We start from the raw sequence: 23,716 nt of genomic DNA on the forward strand, positions 1-23,716 counted from the left end.
AAAGAATTTGAACAGTAGGATCAAAAATGAGACAGTGAGTGAGAATGTGAAGGGCTCCCCAGCAAAGTGACCACACTGAGCTTTCTCTATACAAATCAGACCAACTGTAGGTTCTGTGAATAAACAGAACTTTTACATAATCTCATCTACTCATGAAACATAACTTTTAACAACTGACCTGAATTTCAGTGTAAACTTGCAAATGGGCTTTGGATTTTTTTTTTCCTGTCCAAAAACTCAACAGTTCTGTTGAGTTTAACTGGCAATAAAATGGAATTTGGGAATTGTTATCTTTATTTTTCCCTAGTTCTGTAAATAAATGGGCTTTCTGTTGGTGACAGATGTCTTGTAGTGATGTATCCACTGATTCACATGAGTGATGCATATTATTATTATTGCTTTGCAGTTTCACGAGCTCATCTACACATGTTGTGAAGGCAAATTCCTTTTCCGTGGGGGAGAGCTGTTGCAGTCTGATTTGTTAGACTATACAGCTTTTTAAGGTAGTGAGAGTTTGCAGTCTTGGATGGTATTAAATCCTGTGGAAATGCAGTCTTCTGTGTTAGGTGTAGAGGTACACTTGTGTTATAGGTAGCAAAACCTTCTTTGAGATGATAGCACACCAATAGAGCTTTATTTAACCTGAAGAAGCAGGGTTGGAGCATTTAAAGATCAGAAGTGCAGAACCAAGTATGAAGAGGACCATGGAAGAGAATTCATAATACAGTGCTTGCAGTGAGTTAACAAAGAGTTTGCTGGGCCAGGGTGCACAGAAACAGCCATCCTGCATCTCCTCGCTCTTCAGTTGTGAAAGAAAAGCTTGAGACAGCCTTAACTGCAAAAGAAGTATCTTTTTTCCGATACTAAATGCCTTGGATAATTTTTGTGATTAGTGAGGATATATAGCCCTTATATTAAATGATGAAAAGATTTTTGGGGTGGGAAGAAGAGACTGATAGTAGTTAACTCTAGCTGTAGAATGGGAAAGTAATAGAATGTTAGCATTGCTGTCATTTCTAAAGTCACTGGAATCGAAACAGCCCCATAAGCATTGGGAAGGTGGGGGGGGTTGTGAGTAGGAAACACCTCACTACTCTTCTGTTCTTGTTGAATAAGTTTACATGGCTGCCCATAACTCTTTTCTTGAACTGTAGGAGGCGTAAACTTCCAGAGATGTTGGTATTTAAGAAGAAATGCTATTCTAAGAAGGAGTGGTAAAGCAGAGATCAACCTTGGTACATAATCATGAGCTTATCTAAGTGAAAGTACTTTGAAACAGGTTGTGCTGTGAGCTCTAGCTGTAAAATGTGGTGCTGTCATCCTGATACTAATGAAAAATGATTTTTAATGGTTAGGAAAAAACATGTTCTGCAATTAAAAAAAAGCCAAAACAATGCAATTGCAGAATGTGGTTTCATCCTTGTGCCGTAGGCAGAAATCTCATTTTCAGGCCATTCAAACAAGTTTTCTGGTCAATTTCCTTGAAGTATGTGTTTGAGAAAGTGTAAGGCCCCAAAGTAATGGGGGGAAAAATGAAATATCATTAGTAAAAAATCAAATTATATGGCTTATTGGCACTGTCCTGAATATTTTTACTTGGGGCTAATATGCTGCCACAACTATTTTAAAATACAGCTTTGCACAGCTCAACATTTTATGGAAGTCCACTTCCATGCATTCCTGTCAGATTAATAAATGAATGCTTTTATCTTCCAGGGCCTTGTTGGGCCAAATAGATAGAGATATTTGGGTTCTCTTACGTTTTACATAAGCTCTAGGGAAGACAGTTGAATTATGGTGTGGGTGGTCTAGTCTCAACTACCAAACCTTTCTCTATAGTGGGACCAGAGCTTGAACTTCCATACTTGGATTTAGAGCAGAATTTGCAGGTCTCACAACTGTTGGGTTGAGGGAGAAAAATGCCTTGCTTGCAAGGCAAAAGGAGATCCTTCAGAGACTGCAAAACTAATAAAGTTGCTATAATATGTCAAAAAAACAAGTAATCATAGGTGTGCTGTAGGGAGTTGGTGTGGTGTGTATTTTCAATAGAGAGAAGAAACTACGTCACTGATTAGGACAAAAGAGGGTTGTGTAAAATTTTGTCAGCTTAATACATTTACAAGACAACATGCAAGAAAACAGCTTCAGGTTTTTTTCCTTATTACACATTCAACACCAGCCTCAAGTATGCTTGATTTAAACAAAATCTGTGGTGCTGAAAATGGTGTTGGCATAAAAATGTAGATACATTTCCAACTCTTCAATTGAATGAATTGCTTGTGAGGGAGAAAAATCTGTTTATTTTTAGGTAGATATATAAGTTTTGAAAAAGAGGCTATCAAATCTTTTCATTAGTCTAGACAAAACATACATATTTCTGGTACAGATTTTAGGGTGGTGGGGGAGTTGGGAAGAGCAGGGATGGAGTTTTTTTGAATAACATCCCAGTAGAGGGCAGTCTGGTATGAAGATTTTTAAAACCTTGGCAGTGTTGTAGCTACTCTGGGAAAAGAGGAGTTTTCCACGCTTCTCTCTTTAAGTGGCATGTTCTTGCTGCTTCTCCATACTGACAGAGCATATCTTTCTTTCACAGCCAGACTGATATTCTCAAAGTTAAACAATAAGTTATGTAAGAGCTGTTCACAGTTGGTAGTCTTAAAAGTCCCTATGGTACTGTCAGGAATGCAAAGAGGAGAGAACGGAGAGGGTAAGGGGAGCCCTCCCATCCCAATTCTGCCAGCAGTAAAACAAGTACAATTTTTCATGTTACTGTTTTACAAATACTGTGCACAGTCCCTGAGTTGACAATTTTATTAATTTTTTTTATGTTTAGAGCTGTCAGTTAACATCAGTGGTTTTCAGCCAGCGAGATGGCCTTGCGAATGAAATTCAGAGCACAGAGTAAGCTGTGCCAGATGTGTGCTGTCTATGGTGTGTTTTCACTTCAGGAACATGGAAGTGGAGCATCCACAGGGGAAGAGTGAGCAGCGTGAACGGGAAGGGCTCAAAACATTGTCAGTTTGCTCAAGTGAGACACACTGGAGGATAAAAAAAGGGCTGCGGGAATTTTTCTAAAGCCTTACACTATCTTTGTGAAGGCTGAATCTGGAGTAGAAGCCTACTGTGAATGTCTTCCTACAGCTCTGGCGGTAGTCCGGAGAATTTTACTATTAAGAGACAGGCAGGCAAACTTCCTGGCTGCACATGGGGCTATGGTAGATGGTAATCTCTTACATAGCCAGGTTCCTGATGCTTTGGTACTTTCATTGCAATTAAAAGCAAGCTGAAAGCCACAGGCAAAATAGTGTGTGATGTCTGTCACCTCAGAACGCTACTGATTTTACTCTGTGCTAGATTTAAGAAAGGGAATGCATATAAATATGTGTGTACATGTTGCTGTGTTCCTCTTGTGATCAAGGCTGTCTCATGTCCTGTTGCAGTTGAAAGAGTCATAAGCACAATAATCTAGGGTCAAAGTCCCAGTTCTCTGGCTTTGGTAGTTCTCCTTCAACTCCAAGCTTTAGCAGAGGCTCAGAAGGATATGGTCAGAATAGAAATGAGCTTTATACCAGCACATTGTATCTGAAATCCAAGTATAAAAAGCCACCTGGAAAAAGGAAGTTGAGTTCACGCTCAGAGCAATTTTTCTGACTTCAGGAATGGATGGATCAGCATGTTATTTACGTATAACCAGTCCATGTTCTGCTTAGAGTCTGTCAGGCCTGCTCCTCAAAAAGTAGTAAGTGGTTTCGGTTAGACCTGATCCTGAAATTATGCATTCATGTGATCACCAATCATTAGGGCTTCTGAATCTAGTTGATTAAACCAGTATGATGCATAGAAAACAAAAGCAAGCATTTGTGGCCTTAAAGTACCATCTTCAGGGACCTTGGACTGTGCAGACAGTCGCAAGAGGTCACTTAGCGAAAGGGAGTTCTTGCTCCAATCCTCATCTTCTCAAAAGACTGCTAGAACATAAAATGTGATAGGAGCTATATGCAAGCTTCAGTGACTTTCTGGCACCGCTGCAAAGACAATGTCAGAACATAGCTTTATGTTCCTTTTATTACAAAAAAATCCCACCCCCCTAAAAAAAATGGTGCTTCATGATCATTTTATTTAATGAAAAAACTGTTTACTCTTCTAGGAAAGGAAATAGCTTTGCTTTTTCTAATAGTTAATAAAAGTTGAATTTGAAAGGCTGGGAGTTTGCAGTGGGTTGTCTTTGTTGTGCAAGCAGAACTGTGTGACATGGGAGCATGTGCACACCTGTGATGTTAGAACACTTGAGGCTTTTCGCATGGCATAATTGCTGTCATCTTTACTAATTAAATCTTTCAGTAAATTCTACAGAAATTTTTACTTTTTGCTCTGTAGAAGCCAAGTGCATTGTGGTTTTTATGTTCAGTATTGTACTTGTCTGATAGGAAGCTTTAAAATACTGATTAATGCAAGGCAGGTAATGTCTTCATCAATCTGAAATTCCTTGCGTGTAGATTCTTCTTAGTCAAGTCATGTTCAAGTTCAGTAGTGCTAATGCCAAAGTCTTCGTACGGCATGTACCTAAAGTCTAGGAAGTAACTGCTGTCATCAGTCTGTTTTATTGTGGGCACTGGGTACATTTCTAAATGAATATTAAAAAAAAATATTAAAAAATTACTCAGTCACTCTGAGTGGTTTTAAACTGTTACATATGTAGCATATACTGAAAAAAGAAGTAGCACTGTTCAAGTGCAGCTTATTGATGCTATGAGTTTTTAATTCCTGGTTATTGATGCTATACATTTCATGGTTGCATCTTTATTGCCACCCATCTTGCCTTCTCAGGATAGTTTCATGTTCCCCTGACTAGGTATAGTGTCCAGTTAGTGATTTGACCATTTAGCTTTGAGTCTGTCTGTGATTTTTGTGAGCTTTGTTTTTAATTTTTTTTTGTATGTGATTAATTTACTCTGTTTAATTGTTCCATATGCAAAGGGCACTAGTGCATGAGAATCAGTACTTTGTAAAATAACTGCACATGCAGGTCAGGTTGTAAGTTATAATGGTGTTAACGTCTGCAGTTGAAGGAGAAGTCAGTTTCTTTTCCTCAACACAGGTATATTAATAGCTGAATTTTACTTGTTTAATTTTTTGATATCTTGGTATGCAGAAACAAATTATACAACGATCAGGTTTTTTCTACCTTTATAATAAAAAGAGTAAAGGTAGTAAAACTTATAATTGGCTAGCTTAAAAAGGAGTGATGTGTGTATATATAGTTGCCTTAATGTAATGTGCACTCAAAGGGTTCCTATTTGTGAATTAAAAATAGAGAGCTCTTCCTTATCCTGAATTTTGCAGTGGCGACTACCCAGGTAGTATTCAAAGAACTAGCATTAATGTTTGCTGGGATTACTATCATGCACTTTACTTGGAAGCAAAGCACTTTAATGTCTCTCCTATTAAAGTTTTAGTTGAGGAGTAATACATAAAGTCAGGAAGTCTGAAAACCTGACAACCTTCTCCTATTCATTCTCTTTCTTTTTTTTTTTTTTTTTTGTTGTTTAATTATGTATGAATTTTTGGTCTGAAATGTGCTGCTAGTAGACAAAAATATTTAATTTCACTTTTGCTGTGGATTCTACTAGATGGTTATTGCTGTTATAAATGCAGAACTCATAACCCTTTGGTGCTCCTTATATGGCTTGTATCATGAATTAACTATATTTTGTAATGAAAGAAAAAAATCTTAAGTATTTAGAAAACTCCTGTTACTTATTAGGCTTTAGATATTTTTTCTTTTGCTATTCATTGATATATTGAATTTACATGTAAACCACTTCATCTCTTAATGTTTTTATAAGCAGTGGTTACTTTTCATCAAAATGGAGAGAACATGTAACATTGAAAGAAAATTACTAGTAAAAGCCAAAAAATACTCCACTGTAAACCAAGACTTCTCTATAAAGATTTTACCTTGAAGAGTTTGATCCTTGAAAGACTAAACAGACTAGTACTTGGGAGCACAGCTATTGTAATAATATTTCTGTATGTTTGTATGGTGTGAAGATGGTCACAGCAAGTATTTCAGAAATAATAGATCAAACAGATTCAAAATTGCCAAGTGACTGAATGGCAGCAGTGAAACTGCAAACTGTATACCAGCATCAGCTCTTGGAAATAATGCTTCCTTTACTAGTCCTGAGTTAGGGATTAGTCCTGTGCTATGCCAATAAAGTCATTGTTATGCTAAAGGTTTTTAAAAGCTCCAGCTGAAAGGCTACAGGATTTCTTCTGTCCTATTTTGACAGGACCAAAACTTCATTTTAAGATGTTCAGTTGTTTTATAACCTCCCTATCTTTTACTTGTGGGTTTGTTTGAAATGGTAGAAGTTATTTTAATGAGAGAAATGTGCACTTACTAGAATATTACAGATCTCTCAGAAATTTTTGAGATGTGTTTCCTTTTCAGCTTGGATGTGGAAAACCAGGATAATTTACTTATGATCCAGGCTGTCAGTTCTGAATTACAGCTGTCTCCCTTATGCTGAACCATTCTAAAATTTGAGTGAAACGCTGGTGTGAAATTTCAGTTCGTAAGTTTGTGGGCCAAAAGCAAGGACTGTAGTTCAGCTCGTGAAGAAGATGTAGCAGCATAAGAATAACCCAGATGATAGTTGGGAAATCCTGTTTCCTTTTGCCATTCTGAAACCCAGACTGTTGTCTGTTTACAGTATAGAAGAGTCAGTGGTGTTCAGGCTGTGATCACACATTCGTCACTACTGCCATCTGAGCTGCCTTAAGCAATCTCTGTTCCTATTATATATGTTTCCAGCTGCCTGGTGCAGTGTATTAGCTTAGCCATTTGTGCAACTGCACAGTGAACTGACTGAGATACTAAACTGGCAGAGGGACAACTTCATTCTTTTTCTTTTTTATTGGGTTTTTCTTTCTTTTTTTCTTCCCTTCTTGGACTCTTCATTGTGGTTCTTTTTCCTGGATTCTTTTTTTCCCCCCCTTTTTTTTTTTTAAAAAAAAAACCACATTATTTTTTTCAGCTGGATAAGCTCCCCAGTCTGGTTTACCTCGCAAATGGTAAATGCTTGTACTGACATGACTAGGGGAATGAACTTCCATGGATACAAGCAACCATAGTAGTAGGAAGAGGTAGAGATTGAGACCATATAAGCAGGTACTGCTGCCAATATTTTCTCATCAAACTGCAACTTTGCAATGTGAATGTCTAAATCTGCACTATAATACTAAACATTTTAGCATGCTGCAGTCAGCAGTTTCTTGTCCTGTTTCTGTCAAGTTCCTTTGGGTTGTAGAACTCATGGATGCAAGAACAACTTTAGTGATAGAGACAGACCTAATTGGCATCCTACCAACAATAAAATATGCTTTGGTAGTTCCTACTTCAAATTAAACATAAACTGCTATCAACTCTTCACTAGTTTAGCTGGGAATGTGGAGGACTCACTAGATGTACTCAGATTTGCTGTGATCAGAGGTTCTGAATTGCCTTTGCAACAACTTCATCAGAAATTTGTGAATAAGTTCTTTCTTGGGTAAAGCAAGCAGTCTTCTGTTAGCTGTTAACTCACAGCACCAAAGAACAAGTTTATGTGGGTTCTGACTATGACTGAAATAATTTTGTGTATCATACTCTTGAGTTTAACTGAAATTTATATTTGTATATATCACTTTCAATAATTTAACACGTTTGAGGAATTGGCGAGGTAAGGAAGGAAACTTGGTGCTTCTACAAGTACGAGCACTTGTTTAAGCAGCATATTGTAGTTACTAGTTTAATTAAAACTGACACCTGCAGTTAGTGTTTGTCTAAAAATACTGAAGATGCTTCTTTCAAAAAAGATCACCTCATCTTTGTTTCCGTTTCTGAATATACTCCTATCTTGGAAAGAGGTGGCAAAATGTCTCAATTTTGCAGGCTGCCCTGTTAAAGCTTTTTACCTGTTTCATATATTTTTTTATTAATTTTTTTTGTCCAGTAGGAATATTAGGTGTTCTGTTTGCCTTGTGAACTTTCAGCTGTATGGACTTTTTCTAGTAACACAATTAGTTGTATTTTTGTACAGGCATTTTTTCAACAACTTGGAAACACTCATTTGGGTTTGTGGATTTATTTTTTTGTTGTTGTTGTTGAGGGGTCTTTGATTGTTGGGGTTTTTTTGTTAGTGTTCACATACTGAGATTTTGCTCTGTATTCTACAAAATTCCCTTCTTGTGTCTTCAGGACTGTGGCTCTGAGTAGCAGCACAGTTAGGATGCAATTCTTCTGAAATTTATTTTGCATAACTAATTCTACAGATATTTTACACCATTAATGTTACAAATATTAACCAAAGTAAATCTAAGTAGTAAATAGAACATACAAATTTTTTTTGAAGACATGTTTAGAGCTAAATGAAAAGTTTCCAGAACGCAAGATTCGTATTTTGCGACTAGGTGTTTAAATTCTAGAAAACAGCCTTCTGTATCGGGTGTTAATAAAACATCAAAATCTGGTTATTTTGGAATATGCTGAAAACACCTCAGTCAAGAGAGGAAAACTTCAAGTTGATGACTTCTTGTTACTTCCTGCCTTTCTTTGATAGACTTGCACTTTCAAAAGCTTTGCCAGGAAACAGTGTATTTGCAAAGCCTGAATAGAAAGAAGGATTCATTGATGACTTTATGAACCAGCAGATGCCATTTTGGAAATTTTAGTGTGTGTATTTATAAATGTGCAAAAGCAAACTATGAAGCTTGATCAGAAAACGTATAATGTGCTTGTAGCTTTTAATGTTAATTTAACAGTAGCATTAGATTTTTGTGTGTGTAAACCTAATGAAAATGGCAAAAATGAAAACTCCATAAGCATCGTTTAGTTTGCCACAATAAGCAAAAGTACCCTTAAAATGACTGGCTTGGTTGGTTTCTAAGAAATTTCATACTGCTTAGTCTCAGAAAACACACCTTATTAGTTCCATCGCTTGAGAACTTGAGGGAAAATCTGTTGTGAATTAAGTGACCATCATTCAGATGGACTAAACTTGCCAGCCTTTTTCCACCTCTGAGATGGACTTCTGGCAGATACCTTAAGGCAGCCAAAAATCCAGAGCTAACCTCTACAACTTGGGTAGCTTTTTCCATTTTGTGTTGTACTGTGAATAACAGTATTAAGTAGGTGAATATTCAGCTTTTGCTATTAAAAAATAGGTTGACAGAGCAGCTGTGCAGAGCAAGCATGTGTGCCATATATCAAGTGCTGACGTGGGTTTTGCTGTCCTGATATTGTGAGCAACTAAATCTTGGTTTTCCCATTCAAACAACAGGTATTGCTCTGATTAAACTCTACTGCTCTCTACATAGTACTGTGATGGCATGTATTAGAGATGCGCATGTGTCAGCAAAAAAGATCCTACAGGGCTTAATTCACCAAGAGCGTGAATCTAGAGTCATTTGATAAACCTGGATTTCAGCATGTCTAGGATACTCACTGGCTCGAACACTGACCGTATTGGAGTTGCTAGAGAGAGGAAGCGTGGCGGGGAGACCTCCTCATGTAGAGGAGGCAACAGTCTGTTTATGTAGACCTGTCAGATGTACTGAGGGCCCATTCTATGAAGCTGGTGACAAACTCTTCTGTAGTTTCAGTTTAGCTGACAGGTTACACAGTAAGAAAAGAGTGCTTACATAGGGATCAAGACCTGACTGAGATAAATGCCTTTTTCATTTAGGTATTAGCAGTTTCAGCAGCACAGTTTTTTCTCTGATGAGCAAGGACAGTTCTAGTACATCTCTGCATCTCTTAAAATATGTGAATTGATATGTATATCCCAAATTACTGATTTTCAATGAGATACATGTCACTGTCTTTCTCATGTCACTACTAGGCTCCATTTATTTCCACAGGATTTGGGGGAGGGGAGGTAAACTTCCTTTTGCATGGAATTGGCACCTTGATAAAGAAGTTTGGAAAGTCAGAATTTTTGATGTCTTCACAAGCAACTCAAGGATTTTTTGGACAGAAGCCACTGGTCGCTCTGTTGTGTCTTTACCAAGATGGATGACTTAGCAAATGCTCTTGCACAATTCAACATTGGGTTTGAATGCTGACATTATAGTCAGTGACTAGAGAGAAACTGGACACCTACATCACCAGATGTGACTGCCTCACAGCTTTCTGAGAAACTTCTATTGAGCTGCAAAAAGTTGTGTTTTAATTGATGTAGGAGAGTTCACAGAATCACAGAATGGTCGTGGTTGGAAAGGGGCTCTGGAGAGCATCTCGTCCAACCCCCTGCTAAAGCAGGTTCACCTAGAGCAGGTTGCACAGAGTTGCATCCAGGTGGGTTTTGAATGTCTCCAGAGAAGGAGCCACAGCCACAGCCTCTCTGGGCAGCCAGTTACAGGGCTGTCACCCTCAAAGCAAAGACGCTTTTCCTCATATTCAGAAGGAATTTTTTGTGTTGCAGTTTGTGCCTGTTGCCCCTTGTCCTGTCCCTGGGCACCACTGAAAAGAACCTGGCCTCGTCCTCTTGACACTCGCCCTTCAGATATTTGTAGACATGGATAAGATCCCCTCTCAGTCTTCTCCACGCTAAACCGCCCCAGCTCTTGCAGCCTTTCCTCATCAGGGAGATGTTCCTGTCCCCTCACCATCTTCGTACTCCACTGCTGGACCTTCTCCAGTGGTTCCCTGACTCTCTTGAACTGGGGAGCCCAGAACTGGACACAGCACTGCAGATGCAGCCTCAGCAGGGCAGAGCAGAGGGGAAGAATCACGATTCTCCCTCAACCTGCTGGCTATGCTTCTCCTATGTACCCTAGGATGATCCCACTGGCCTTCTCGGCCACCAGGACACACTGCTGGCTCATGGGCAGCTTGCTGTCCACCAGAACTCCCAGGTCCTTCTCCACAGAGCTGCCTCCCAGCAGGTCAGCCCCCAGCCTGTACTGGTGCGTGGGGTTATTCCTCCCCAGGTGCAGGACCCTACACTTTCCCTGGTTGAACTTCATTGGGTTCCTCTCCGCCCAGCTCTCCAGCCTGGCCAGGTCTGGCTGGATGGCAGTGCTGCCTTCTGGGGTGTCAGCCACTCCTAGTTCTGTATCACCAGTGAGCTTGCTGAGGGCACATTCTGTCCCTTCATCCAGGTCACTGCTGAGTCAGTTGAGCAGGACTGGTCCCAGTACCGACCCTGGGGCACACTGCTGGCTGCAGGCCTCCAGCCAGGCTGTGCTGCTGATCAGAACCCTCTGAGCTCTGCCATTCAGCCAGTTCTCAGCCCACCTCACTGTCCACCCATCTAACCCACGCTTCCTAAACTTGCATATGAGGATATTACATGAGACAGTGTCAAAAGCCTTACCAAAGTCAAAGTGGACAACAGCCACCACTCTCTCCTCATCTACCCAGCCAGTCATTCCATCACAGAAGGCTATTAGGTTGGTCAGGCATGACTTTCCCGTGCTGAATCCATGTTGTCTGTTCCTGATGACCTTCTTTTCCTCCACATCCTTAGAGATGACCAGGGATGGAGGTGAGATGACTGGCCTGTAGTTTCCTGCGTCCTCTTTCTTGTCCTTTTTGAAGCCTGGAGTGACATTGGCTTTCCTCCAGTCCTCAGGCACCTTTCCTGTTCTCCATGACTTTCCAAAGATGATGGAGAGTGGCTTAGCAGTAACATCTGCCAGCTCCCCTAGCACTTGGGGCTGCATCCCATCAGGGTCCATGGATTTGCGGGTGTCAGGTTTGCCTAAATGATCTCTAACATGACCCTCCTCAACCAAGGGAAAGTCTTCTTTCTCCGGGCTTTCTCTGTTGCCTCAGGGATTCCTGAAGGGTATCCTTAGCAGTAAAGACTGAAGGAAAAGGAGACTCGGGGGACGTTACTGCTCTCTACAACTTCCTGAAAGGAGGTTTTAGATAGGTGTCAGTCTCCCAGGTTACAAGCAACAGGACAAGAGGAAATGGCCTCAAGTTGCACGAGGGGAGGTTTAAATTGGACATTTGGAAAAATTTCTTTACTGGAAGGGTGATGAGGCACTGTAACAAGCTAACCAGGGAGGGAGTGGAACCACCATCCCTGGAAGTGTTCAAACAAATGTGTAGATGTGCTGCTTAGAGGCGTGGTTTAGTGGTGGACTTGGCAGTCTTGTGTTAACAGTTGGACTTGATGATCTGAAAGGTCTTTTCCAACCTAAATGATTCTATGAAAGAAGTCACTCAGTAACTCTGCCTTCTCTATAGAGCAGAGATTCCCTGCAGCCCATGGTGAAGACCATGGTGGAAGCAGGTTTTGCCCCTGCAGCACGTGGATGTCCACAGTGGAGCAGATAGCCACCCTGACTCATTAGACACATTTTCAGCTGGGATGTATTTAATAATCATAATTTTTTTTTAATTCACAGTGGAATAAACATATAATGCTGTTTGATTTTCATCTTTGATTTTTCTGTAACTTGTTACAGGTATCAGACGATGGTCGATATGTCCTGCTGTCTATCAGAGAAGGCTGTGATCCAGTGAACAGACTGTGGTACTGTGATCTACAGACAGAGTCTCAGGGTATATCAGGTATGCGCTTTCTTGCTTTGTAAGTTTTGCTTTGTTTTAAGACGATGTAAGACTTGAAATACTCTGTGTTTACATATATATATTTAAATATGCATATTGTTTAGCCTGGTTTCTTCTGATGCAGAAATTACAAGAAAATATGCACTGCTTCTGCTAGCGTTCCATTTTCTGTTATGTATCAGTAGATGGAAAACTCCATTCTTAGTTCTGCAGTTTGTTTAAAAGGTCGCAAGGAAAAATTGAGATAATTTAAGGAACCTTGCCAGTGTGTGTTCCGTTTCTTTCTACACCACTAGTACTTTTCCATGTTTAAATTGTTGTTGTTTTTTTTTTACTTTTTAAAAGTACATGTGTCTCCTTTCAAGTACTGCTCTTCCTTTTTTGAAGACAGGACCTGGTGTATACGTAGCATTATGGTTTCTCCTTACAGTACTAGGAAACAAACAAAAATCCTGTAATATTTTAGTAATATAAACTTGTTCTGTAGCATCACTATTATTACAGTAGAAGTATCTACTTCTATTTCAAACACACATCCATGAAGTGCTCCTTTCTTGCCTTCTAGTCAGATTAGACTTTGGCTTTTGTGTATTTGTCATTTTAGCCTCAGTGGTATGGGCTGAAATGATGGTACTTTTCTCCATATGGCTATTGTTAATGATAGGTGTAGTTGTTTTACTGATCAGTGGTTTTGTATTTCCAGAATACTGGATTATTGAAATTTTTTTGTCAATATGCATAGAACACAGTTTAGCTCTTCTTGATTCTTTGTGGCTTCTGTCTTCAAAAACTTCAGAAACAGAATAAATACTTGTTGTGGTTTAACCCCAACCAGTAACTAAGTGCCACTTTCTTGTTCCCCCCTCACCCAGTGGGGTGGGGAGGAGAATCGGAAATGAATGGAGAACTTGAGGGTTGAAGTAAGAGTAGTTTAACAATTGAGGTAAAAGAAAAACCAAAGAACTATAATAATAACAACAATAACGGTTATAGTAAGAGGGAGAAGGGGAGAGGAATGAAATCCAAAGGGAAGGGAGGAAAGAAAACTAGTGACACACAATACAACTGCTCACCACCTGCTGATCGATGCCCAGCCAGTCCCTGAGCAATGATTTGCAGGCTCTGGCCAAGACAGACAGACACACACACAAGTTAAATACCGCGCATGAAACCCCATGGTATGGAATACCTCTTTGGCTAGTTCAGGTCAGCTGGCCTGGCTGCCTGTGAAACCAAAAAGTCCCTGAGCACTCTGTTCCCTCACCAAGAAGAAAATTAACTTTATCCCAGCTGAAACCAAGACAATACTGCAAGAGGTCCTTGTTAAATATTTGATCCTAAGAAGATTGTTCTCATGCCCATAAACATTTGAGGTTTATGAGCATGGTTAGAACTGATAGTGTCTCTGCAGTACAGGGAGTATAGCTCTCTTTCTCCCTGTCTTTATTATGCTGTGTGGTTGTGTGGTCTTCCCTTAGTTCATCAACAAGTCTTAATACAATATTTTAAATTTTGGTTAGTGATGATAGGTAACAGTTTTATACTCCTTTTTGGAGGATTGTTAATTACTTTTTTTGTGTGGACATGTCACTATCTCTTTTTATAAAGGATATTTCTTAATTACTTCTAAACTTGTCTTAGACAAGTAAGTAGTTGTTTAATGTCCTCTTGAATGTAGGAAACGGAAAGCCTAATCAAAATTATTACAAATGCTTTCCATGCAACAGTATTACAAACGTAAAACTGTGTAGATAAAACAGTTCAGTACAGTGAAACATTTTCATGCATGATAAGTTGCATTGTCATTCAAGTTGACGCTTTCCAGCTAGAGATAGAATATATAAAAAGCATAGCTCTCCTCCCATAATTCACCCTCCCATTTATAGATACACGGGACAACCTTGAAGAGAATACTAGCATCAAGCCTTCAAAGATCATGGATGAGATAATGAAGCTTCTATTTTGTACTACCTGGTATAAGGTAAACCTAAAGTTTAACCTTTTCCGGGCTTGGAGATGCTTCTTTAGAAAAGTTTTTTTTCTCTGAAGGAGTCTTTGACATGCCTTCTTATTTGTTTGTTGTTGGGTGGGAGTTGTTCTATCCCTCCAAATTCTCCCTTTTTGCCTATAAAAGGAAAGATTTAGCTGTAACCATTTGCTTGCACAAATTTTCTATTTTTGTAAACTTAGGAACTCTCCATATCTGTCTCACTAAGTTGTCAATTGCATTTTCAATACAAAGGTTAATCTTTACCTGTGTCTTTCTACCTCTATGTTGGTAAGCACAGGCCTAACAGTATAAACATCTAGGGTGTTTCCTAGAGTTGATACTCCATACAAATGCAAACACCCTGAACCACTGGTCCTTCAGCCTTTGGTGGCCAGAGGCAGTAAATTGAGCAAGCAGTAATTTATGTAAGCTTAATTCTTGGCTTTATCAATCTATGCCACAAGAGATGTAATTTCAGTTCAACTTGTAATTTGCTGGGACAGCAGGCGTAGAAGAGGTTTCTTGTGAAATTCGGAGGAATGAATACCTAATTTCATTATTTAAGCTGCTTTGTCTAAAATTAAATAAATAAAAATTTAAAAAAAAAAATTAAAATTTGTCTAAAAGTAAATAAGCAGCTCTAGAATAACAGAGTTTAATGGCAAGTCTATTTTGTGACTTAAGACTTGCATTCAACTGCCAATTTATACAGACTGTTCAGTAATATCTCAAAGTATGTTCAGATGGGTTAAGATTAAGTGATGCTTAGAGAATTATGGATAACAGAAGCACATTCTTAGCTAAACTATGAGATACAAAAGTACTGGCTCATGTTACGCAGCATAGAATGCAGCATTCAGTACAAGGGTCTATGCATGATACTTCAAACCATACCATACGGTACAAAGTGTTAAGAGAGTCAGGTATCTTGGGAAGGTATCTGTGCTTTTAAAACATACTCTTCTATCTTTTAGAACGGATTATTTATGAATAGACCTCATACCTTTGATGCCATCTAAGATACGTCTTGCCATTTTCCTCCTTCAGAATTATTGAATGTTTAATCTGAGCCTTTTTGCTTGACCTGTTTACAATGATCTGTTTGTTCAAAATATCCATTCTGGTGTTCATAATGCCTCATCTTAGTTTTGAAAAAATATAAAAGGAAAGAAAAATAGGATAGCTAGTGTTTTTCCAGTGTCCCAGATGGTACCTGATATAGATAAATAATTAGATTTTCAGGCACTTCTTTTTTCTTCTCTGCTCTTTTAATCCAGGTTGTCCAAGAATTCACCAGTTCTTAAATTTTTTTTCTTTTTATGCTTTAGATCTTTCAGATCTTAAACTTCTTTAGACTTATTCAGTGGGCATGAAATACAAAAGGCAATGAAACCTTTTTGAATGGTAGCAGGCAGTTATATTTTAACATGGCATCCATTACTTATACCACGTATTTGTGAGGAAGTAAAAGCAACTGCTAAGCAAAAAAATACCTAATATTTATGAAGTTTGTGACAAAGCCCTAAATATAGAATGACATGTTTGAACAGCTTCTCTGTAGCATATATTGTTTATAAAATGTTTATATGTGTATATTACAATTCAATCATGTAATCGTGAACTTCTCTTTTTTTAAAATACTTTCTGTCCCAAGGAAAACATACCATTGCATAGTTTGAAATGCTACATGTAAAACCGAATTAAGGAATTTTCTGTTACTTAAAATTGCACAAAAATGCGAAGAACTGATTCTCATCTGTGACTTACTACTACAAAACCCTATTTCTTGATTTTTGATTGCTAGAGTGATTGCTAGTAGTACATTCTTTTCTGTTGACAGGAGGAAATAAAATTTCTTAGTTGTTTAAACAATTTTCATTAAAAAGAACATGTTCTCATAGTCAACATGTGACCACTGAAGAGTGAGTTTCTTTTCTCCTCCTGGTGTATTGAGACCGTGTGGAGTTAACTGGAGTTCTGTTACTGTTTCTTAGAGACAATGGTTGCAGTGATAAAGGCTGCCTATTTGGCCCCCCTTGCTGTGAGGAAGTTGTGAAGTTCGGTGTTGCAACCTCAGTGCTGACTGCCAAAGTGCCAGGTGGTTGTCTGTAGGAAAACTGCAGGGATGTCTGTGAGATGCAGTTCTTTATGGTTATAGATCAATAGTTTATTCCCAAGATAGAGAAACATATATTTTTACTGAGACATAAATATCTGTATTTCATGATTTAAGAAAAGTAGTGTGGGATAATTTCAGTTTTCCAAAAATTAGTGCAATTACTTGTTTATGTTTGTGTATGTTTCGGTGGTTCAAAAGCAAACAAAATGAATTCTGAAAACTGAAAGCATATGCTGTTATTAACGCTTCCTGCTTCTGAAAAAGCAGAAGGAATTTCTTGGAGATAGGAGGTGTGAAAATGTCTTGTCTTTCATGTTTAAAAACTGTAATAGGCAAAAACTAGAAGAGGAGAAAGTCCCCTGTATCTGTAGATTAGATGTAAATTTGTACAGGAGGGGATAAAAATAGCAGGGTACACTGAAAGACTGTGTGTATCCATATTCCCCAAACAACTTTATCTTCTTTTATACCTGTGGCAAAGTTTGCATTAGAAAATTCTGCGTAATATCTGTTTCAGTAGGAGGGATGTCTGACAAGATACAAAATATAACCAAAAAGTTACACCAGACCTAATAACCAAACTGTTGCATCAAACCTAGGTCCAAGTGTGTCCTGATTTGCTATATTGAGAAATTGGTGGTTTATTTCCTGCTTAAGATGCATTAGATCTTTTAATTATTGAATCCTATTGCAGTGATGATAGTAACTTCTGTGTTAGTTTCCTGCAGAATAATGTTATTGAAACCACAAATGGCTAACTGCATGCCTTTTATTATGGTGAGATATGTTTCACAGCTTTAAAGTTGATTTTTTTTAGTGTCATACTTCAGCATTTAACTGTTACTGTACTGATGATAGTCTTAATTTCTACACAGAGTTAATGTGGCAGTAATAGTTGTTTGGGTTTTTTTTTTTTTTAACTTTTCTTGTCTTGGGACGCAGTCCTCAAGGTTAGAACTTGCTTTAAAGGTACTAAATAAATACTCCAGACAGTTCACAATCCAGGGTCTGCTGAAACCTTGTGTCATTAGGCATGTGACAAATTGAAGAATGTGGCTTCTTGAAAACAATCCAGCCTTACCCAAAAAGAAGCACTGAGTTGCTCTTTTCAGTCAAAGCTGTGCAAAACAACATGTCATCAACACCATTCCCTGAAGGAAAGAGATTTTTCTTCCTTCTTCTAAATCTGAATTATTATTTATTCTGTAGAGCAGATGAGTATCTTAAATTGATCTTGTCCAGGTTGAGTTTGATTAGTTAAGAGATGTCTTCATTGCATAGTGTGTGCAGTGTTATAATTTATTAACAGTTTTTTATTTCCTACTTTATCTAATACTCTGGTTCATTAAAACAGTGAAAAAACAGTAATTACAGTCCCTTCCAAAGTTAGACCCAAATGATCTGGTTTTTCAGTATTTAGTGTTTTGAAAGTTCATAATTATCATTTGGTCTTGTCCAGTCCCAAAGTGTCTTCATTCTTGTTTTATAGAAAGTTAAAATACAGGCTGAAAACCACCACATGTTAGGGAACAGTGAGAGAACAGAAGAAAATATATTTTGCCTCATCAAAGAAAAGTGTGATACATTTTCATGGCATGCCTCTTAATCAGTAGTGATCTCCAAATCTAACAAATATCTGGTGCAGGGCAGTTGGGTTCCAGTTATCATAATAACACTTCTAAATGCAATTAAAGAACAGATTATCTCAAACAAGCTTTGTCTTACAAACAAGCTGCGTAATTAATTACTGCTGTCCTCACAGGTTAATAAATGAACTGAAAGCAGCAACAAGGCAGCTTCCATCTCACATCAGTGTGTAATCTGTACCTTTGATACTGTATTTCCTGAAAAGGAGTTTGAAATACTTGGCACCTCTCTGTGAAGGTCCTAGTCTACATACCCTCTACTCCCTTTTTGCTGTTGCTGAAACAGAGACCTGACACAGTATTCACAACCAAAAGTGAGGGAAGGAGCAGTGTAGCCATAGGTTTGTATTTGTGGTGTTCTCAGTACCATCATCCTGCTGGAAGTCCTGAGCCCTTCAGATCTTCTGGCTGATGGAAGCATGTGTTGAGGCTTCCCACAGCTTCATCACAGGGGTGGGGTACGCTGCCTGTGTAACTCGGCAGCAGGCTGGCCACAGTCTATGCTTCGACACTGAAGCCAAGAGGTACGTGCCAGCTCACCTCTGTGTGTCAAAGCTCTCTCCCTCCAACATACTGTAACTATGTTCAGGTTGCCTGTTGGGAATGATACTGTCCCCCAGGCTGGGACCACATACTGTCTGCTAGTTAGCCACACTAAAAATATGATGGGGGATGTGCTAGCAAGTTGATAGCACAGATGTCATGAACAGTGCTTCAGAGCTCTGCCCCACCTCTCTTTAATAAATAAATAAATACATAAATGCATAAACAGGTTGATTTCATACAGCAGCCTGGTTTGTGTTAATTTCTTCTACAGCCAGGGATGTGAATTACCTGGTATTGGGTATAGGCTTCTTACGACGTGTTTCCAGCTGAACTATTCAAGAGCTGAGGAGATGATGTTGGGTGATGGACAGAAGTGAGGAAAGGAAGCAGTACAGTTGCAATTCACCTGAATGAAAGTTATGTTCTTTTAAGAAGCAGTAGTCACGAAACATGAATGGTAGAAATATTAGTATGATGGTAATGGCTGATAATTTCTATGAAAAAGTTGTGTTAAGGAAAGAGGTAAACATAAAAGATGGTCTTCCTTTCTCCTTCTTTCTCTATGTGCATGTCTGCTATCTTTCACCAAGCACAAATTTGTGAGGTACAGAATTGTTTAGTTTGGAATGGACCTCTTGTGATCATCTAGTCCACCATCCCCTTTGCTCAAGCAGGGTCAACTACAATGGGTTGCCCAAGACTGTGTCTGGTTGGGTTTTAAATATCTCTGCAGATATTTATAACCGCTCTGAGCAACCTGGTGCCAGTATTTGACCAAACCACATTAAAAAGTGTTTTCTTGTGTTCCGATTGAATGTCCTTGTTTTTTGTGCCCATTGCCTTTTGTCCTGTCAGTGTGCCCTACAGAGAAGAGTCTGGCTCCCCCTTCTCTATTCCCTCCTAATAGTTATTTATACACATTGCTAAGATGCCCCTGAGCCGCCTTGTGTTCAGACTGAAAAGTTGGACCTTCTTCAGCCTCTTCTCATATATGCTGTAGTCCCTTAATCATGTTTGTGGTCCTGTGCTGGCCTTGCTCCAGTGAGTCCATACCTTTCTTGTACTGGGGAGACTGGAACTGGATACAGCACTCAAGATAAGACCTCATATGTGCTGAGTAGAGAGGAGGAATCACCTCCCTTGACCTGTTGATAACATTCTTTTTAATACAGCAAAAGGTGCTGTTGGCCTTTGACACAAGGGCATATGGTCAGCTTGTTGTCCAGCAGGACTCCAAGATCCTTGGAGCTGCTTTTCAGCCACTCATCACCCAGCGTGTACTTGTGCCTGGGGTTATTCTTCCCTAGATGCAAGACTTCTTTTTTCTTCCTTTTGAACTGCATGAGATTCCTTTCAGCCCAATTCACCACCTGGCCTGATCACTCTGAATGGCACCACAACAGTCTAGTTTATCAGCTGCTCTCCCCAGTTTTGTATCATCAGTAAACCTGGTGAGGGCGCACACTTTCCCAGCATCCAGGTCGTTAATGAATATCTTCAAGAGTTTTGGCCCCAGTATCAACCCCTGGAGTACACCACTAGTAACTTGTCTCCAACCAAACTTCAGCCAAGGCTGCCTGCAGCTTCCACAAGCACAACCAGTTCTTCTTTGTTTGTAAGTATCGAGTCAAGCAGAGCACCTTTCATTGGCTTCTTGATCACCTTGGGAAGTTATTGTCAAGGCATTAAAAATTCTTCTAAGTTGCTTGAGCCCTGCTGAATTGTCCTTCCAGCAGACAGCACAGTGGTTAAAATTTCCACCATAAGGAGCAGGGCCTGTGAACATGAGGTTTCTTCCAGTTGTCTGAAGAATGCATCCTTTACTACTTCTTGCTGATCAGGAAGTCTGTAGCATATTCCCACTACAGTAGTACCCATATTGCTCTGCCGGCCAGTCTTGATGCATAAGCTCTTGACTGGCTCCTGACCTGTCCCAAGGCAGAGCTCCATAATTCCAGCTGCCCTTTCACATAAAGGGCAACTCTCCTTCTTGCCTTCCAAGCCTGTCTTCCTAAAAAGCCTTTGAGCTATCCCACCATGTCGCTGTGATCCTAACGAGGTCATAGCCTGGAAACTACACACAGGCTTCTAACTCCTTCTGTTTGTTCCTGGTGTTGTGTGCATCCGTGTAGAGGCAGTTTGGGCAGGCACCCAAGCATGCTGATTCCGCAGCACAGGTTTGAGAGCTTTCTCCATTAGGCTGTTCTGCAGGCAGTTCCTTCTTTACATGCCTATGCTTGGAGAGATTCCACTTCAGCTCTGTTCTGTCAGTTGCTGTATCCCTTCTGTTCCTATCACCCAGACTCCTAGTTTGCCTGTCACATCCACAACTTCCTTCTTTGATGAAGAATCTCTTTCTCTGCTGTTGTTTCTAGTTTAAAGCTCTGCTTACTAGGTTGGTCAGCCTGCAAGCATCCTTTTGTCCTGCGTAGTCAGGCGGATAACGTTACAGCAGGAGTACAGGATGAGATAATCTAGAACAGCTGCTGAATGGTTGGATTCTTTAATGGATGTGAACAGGCGGATGTCATCTGTTCCTTATTTTCAGCCTGTTTTCTATGGAAATAATTAATCCCACTTTGCTTTTTGGACCATTGGCAGCCCCCAAATTCAATCGGTTGTAAAAGGAAAGTCCTAATGGTGCAACCCTCACAAGAATGCATGGAAGGCTAGGGAGAAGGGAGAACCTGTTAAGTAAGGGATGTGGCATAAATCTGATCTTGTTATACATTGAAGGTTCATTCAGGTGAGCAACATTATGGATGCTTGAGGTGTGGGGAAGGCTTCAGGAGAATTTTTTGCCTTATTAGGACAATTTCAGTCAAGGTTCTTTCTACTGCAGATTATCAGAGACATGAATGTCAATGGAAATTTGTCCTTCAGCTGTGCCATTCATAACAGCTCTCTCCTGTGTGAATTCCATGTGAAGATGACACTCTGCTTATGCTGAATCTTAATATAAATTGAGTTAAAATGTCAGCTGACTATGCAAATCTGTACACCAGGTTCCATTGGTTCCAGTGTTTGAAGACTTAGTGTCTTTTCATTGCATACCAGATTCTGTTTATGCTTTGTAGTCTTTTAACAGGACGTTTAAGAGGCACCCTTCCTCTGCACTTGTTTACTCGGATTGTTGTGGTGTTCAGCAGGGCTTTGTCATTGCAGAGGATTGTGGTGACCTGATTTGGCATGGTTTCAGAACTGGTACATGGATTAGAAGGAGCAGTAATAAGCACAGTTATGCTTCCAGAGAGCTCCTTAAAGAACTGGTTTTCTATTCTGCATTTTTTCAGAGGTGACAACTGTAAGTCATAGATCAATTCATAGTGTGTTAGACAAGTGTGTTCTCAGACTTGAAATAAAGTCTTAACTGCTGTAACTGGGAAAATACACTAAGATATCTTAGGAAAGGAATATTATCTATGTGGTGATGGGTGATTTAAAGGATGTGCAGAGTGGACAAATAGGGTAGATCTGTTTGGTTTAAAATTAGCATGACTTTTCTTGAATGCACTATTAACTGAGGTGTAGGTTGGGTATGTAAGTTGCTCTAAGCTACGTGTTCATGAAGCTCATCACACAGCTAGTTGTGTCATTGACTGCTGTGAGATCCAAAGCATGAATGAGACGTGTAACGAATTTTCTGTACTGCAGGAATTTGGTCTCTGCCAAATTCTGTGCTGGAGATAAAGTCAGAATCATTTCCAGATCCTAGGTGTGTTAGAGGTGATGATGGACTCAATTTACCTGTTTGGACCATCGGCTGCTGAGGCTCCTTATGGTCCTGTAGTGAGTGTGCAGAAAGACTGTGTGTGAAATGAGAGTCCTCAGGATGATTCAGTTCATGTGGAATACAGGTAGACCTCTGGACAGGTCTGGGCCTCTGTGCTGACTGCAAAGGGTGCCCATGGCTGTTAGCTCACATGTTGCTAATATTAAAGGGAGGGAAAGAAAAGGGAAAGACCACACAACTGAAAGCCACTTTCAAAGATTAAAACAGGAACATTCCTCCCATGGCATTTAAAAAAAGCACTGAGCTGAGATGAGAGAGAAAGAAAATGATCTGATTAAGACATAGGTGTTAATATTTAAGTGAGTATTAGTTATTTCAGAAATTGTGTTGACTGGCAAAGAGGGAATAAGGGAAATTTGAAAAATGAAAGAAAATGTTAGGATAGTATATATTATAGGTAGCTTAGAATCTAGCAGATAACATATCTGATATAGAAGATTCTTGTATGTTTTAAGGGCAAAGTGCTTTGACAGTGAAACTTCAATTTAGTGACCTTGAAGAGGTGAAATAGCATTAGATTAGAAATAGGAGAGGCTCTCATTATTTTAGTCAAAATGGGTTTACATCCTAGAGACGCTTGCTGAGGGAAGACACTTGCAAATAGTATTGAATTTGCAGCTGAAGGCTGAGATGACAACCACTGTATTTTTATTTATTTATTTTTAACACCATGTTAAGGTGATATTGATGAAACTAGTTACTGGATTGTCAAAGTTGATTGACCAAAGAAGACTTCTGTCAAATATGCCAGAGATAGGACTATGGTTTTGTAATGAGGAGGGAAAAAATAACAAGAGCTGGTAATTAGGGGAAAGGACCTAATACATGGAATGCATCTCAAAGTTCAAGGGGCACAGCTGTTTTTCTGGTATTATAAATGGTCTTGTAGTAATTCTGTACTTAGGTTGTCTCCCCCAGCCTCTAGTCCTTACACCCCACACCCCCCCTTCAGTAATAGACCCTGACACCGCTGTTCCTTATGACACTTCCAGTGCTTGGACCTGTCCTTTATAATATCACAGAGGCCGGTTACAGGAGTATCTTTTATCCTGTT

At 39.4% G+C, this 23,716-nt stretch overlaps 1 protein-coding gene across 1 annotated transcript in view; it reads left to right on the forward strand.

Annotated features, from left to right (window-relative positions):
• Positions 1 to 23,716, forward strand: part of LOC121089972 (prolyl endopeptidase) — a 113,874-nt gene that overhangs the window by 17,632 nt on the left and 72,526 nt on the right. The window contains exon 7 of the mRNA XM_040597829.1: positions 12,463 to 12,568. Coding sequence (XP_040453763.1) covers positions 12,463 to 12,568 — 106 coding nt within the window. The remainder of the gene's footprint in view (positions 1 to 12,462; positions 12,569 to 23,716) is intronic.

This window comes from Falco naumanni, chromosome 6 (assembly GCF_017639655.2).
Source record: "Falco naumanni isolate bFalNau1 chromosome 6, bFalNau1.pat, whole genome shotgun sequence".
NCBI lineage: Eukaryota > Metazoa > Chordata > Aves > Falconiformes > Falconidae > Falco > Falco naumanni.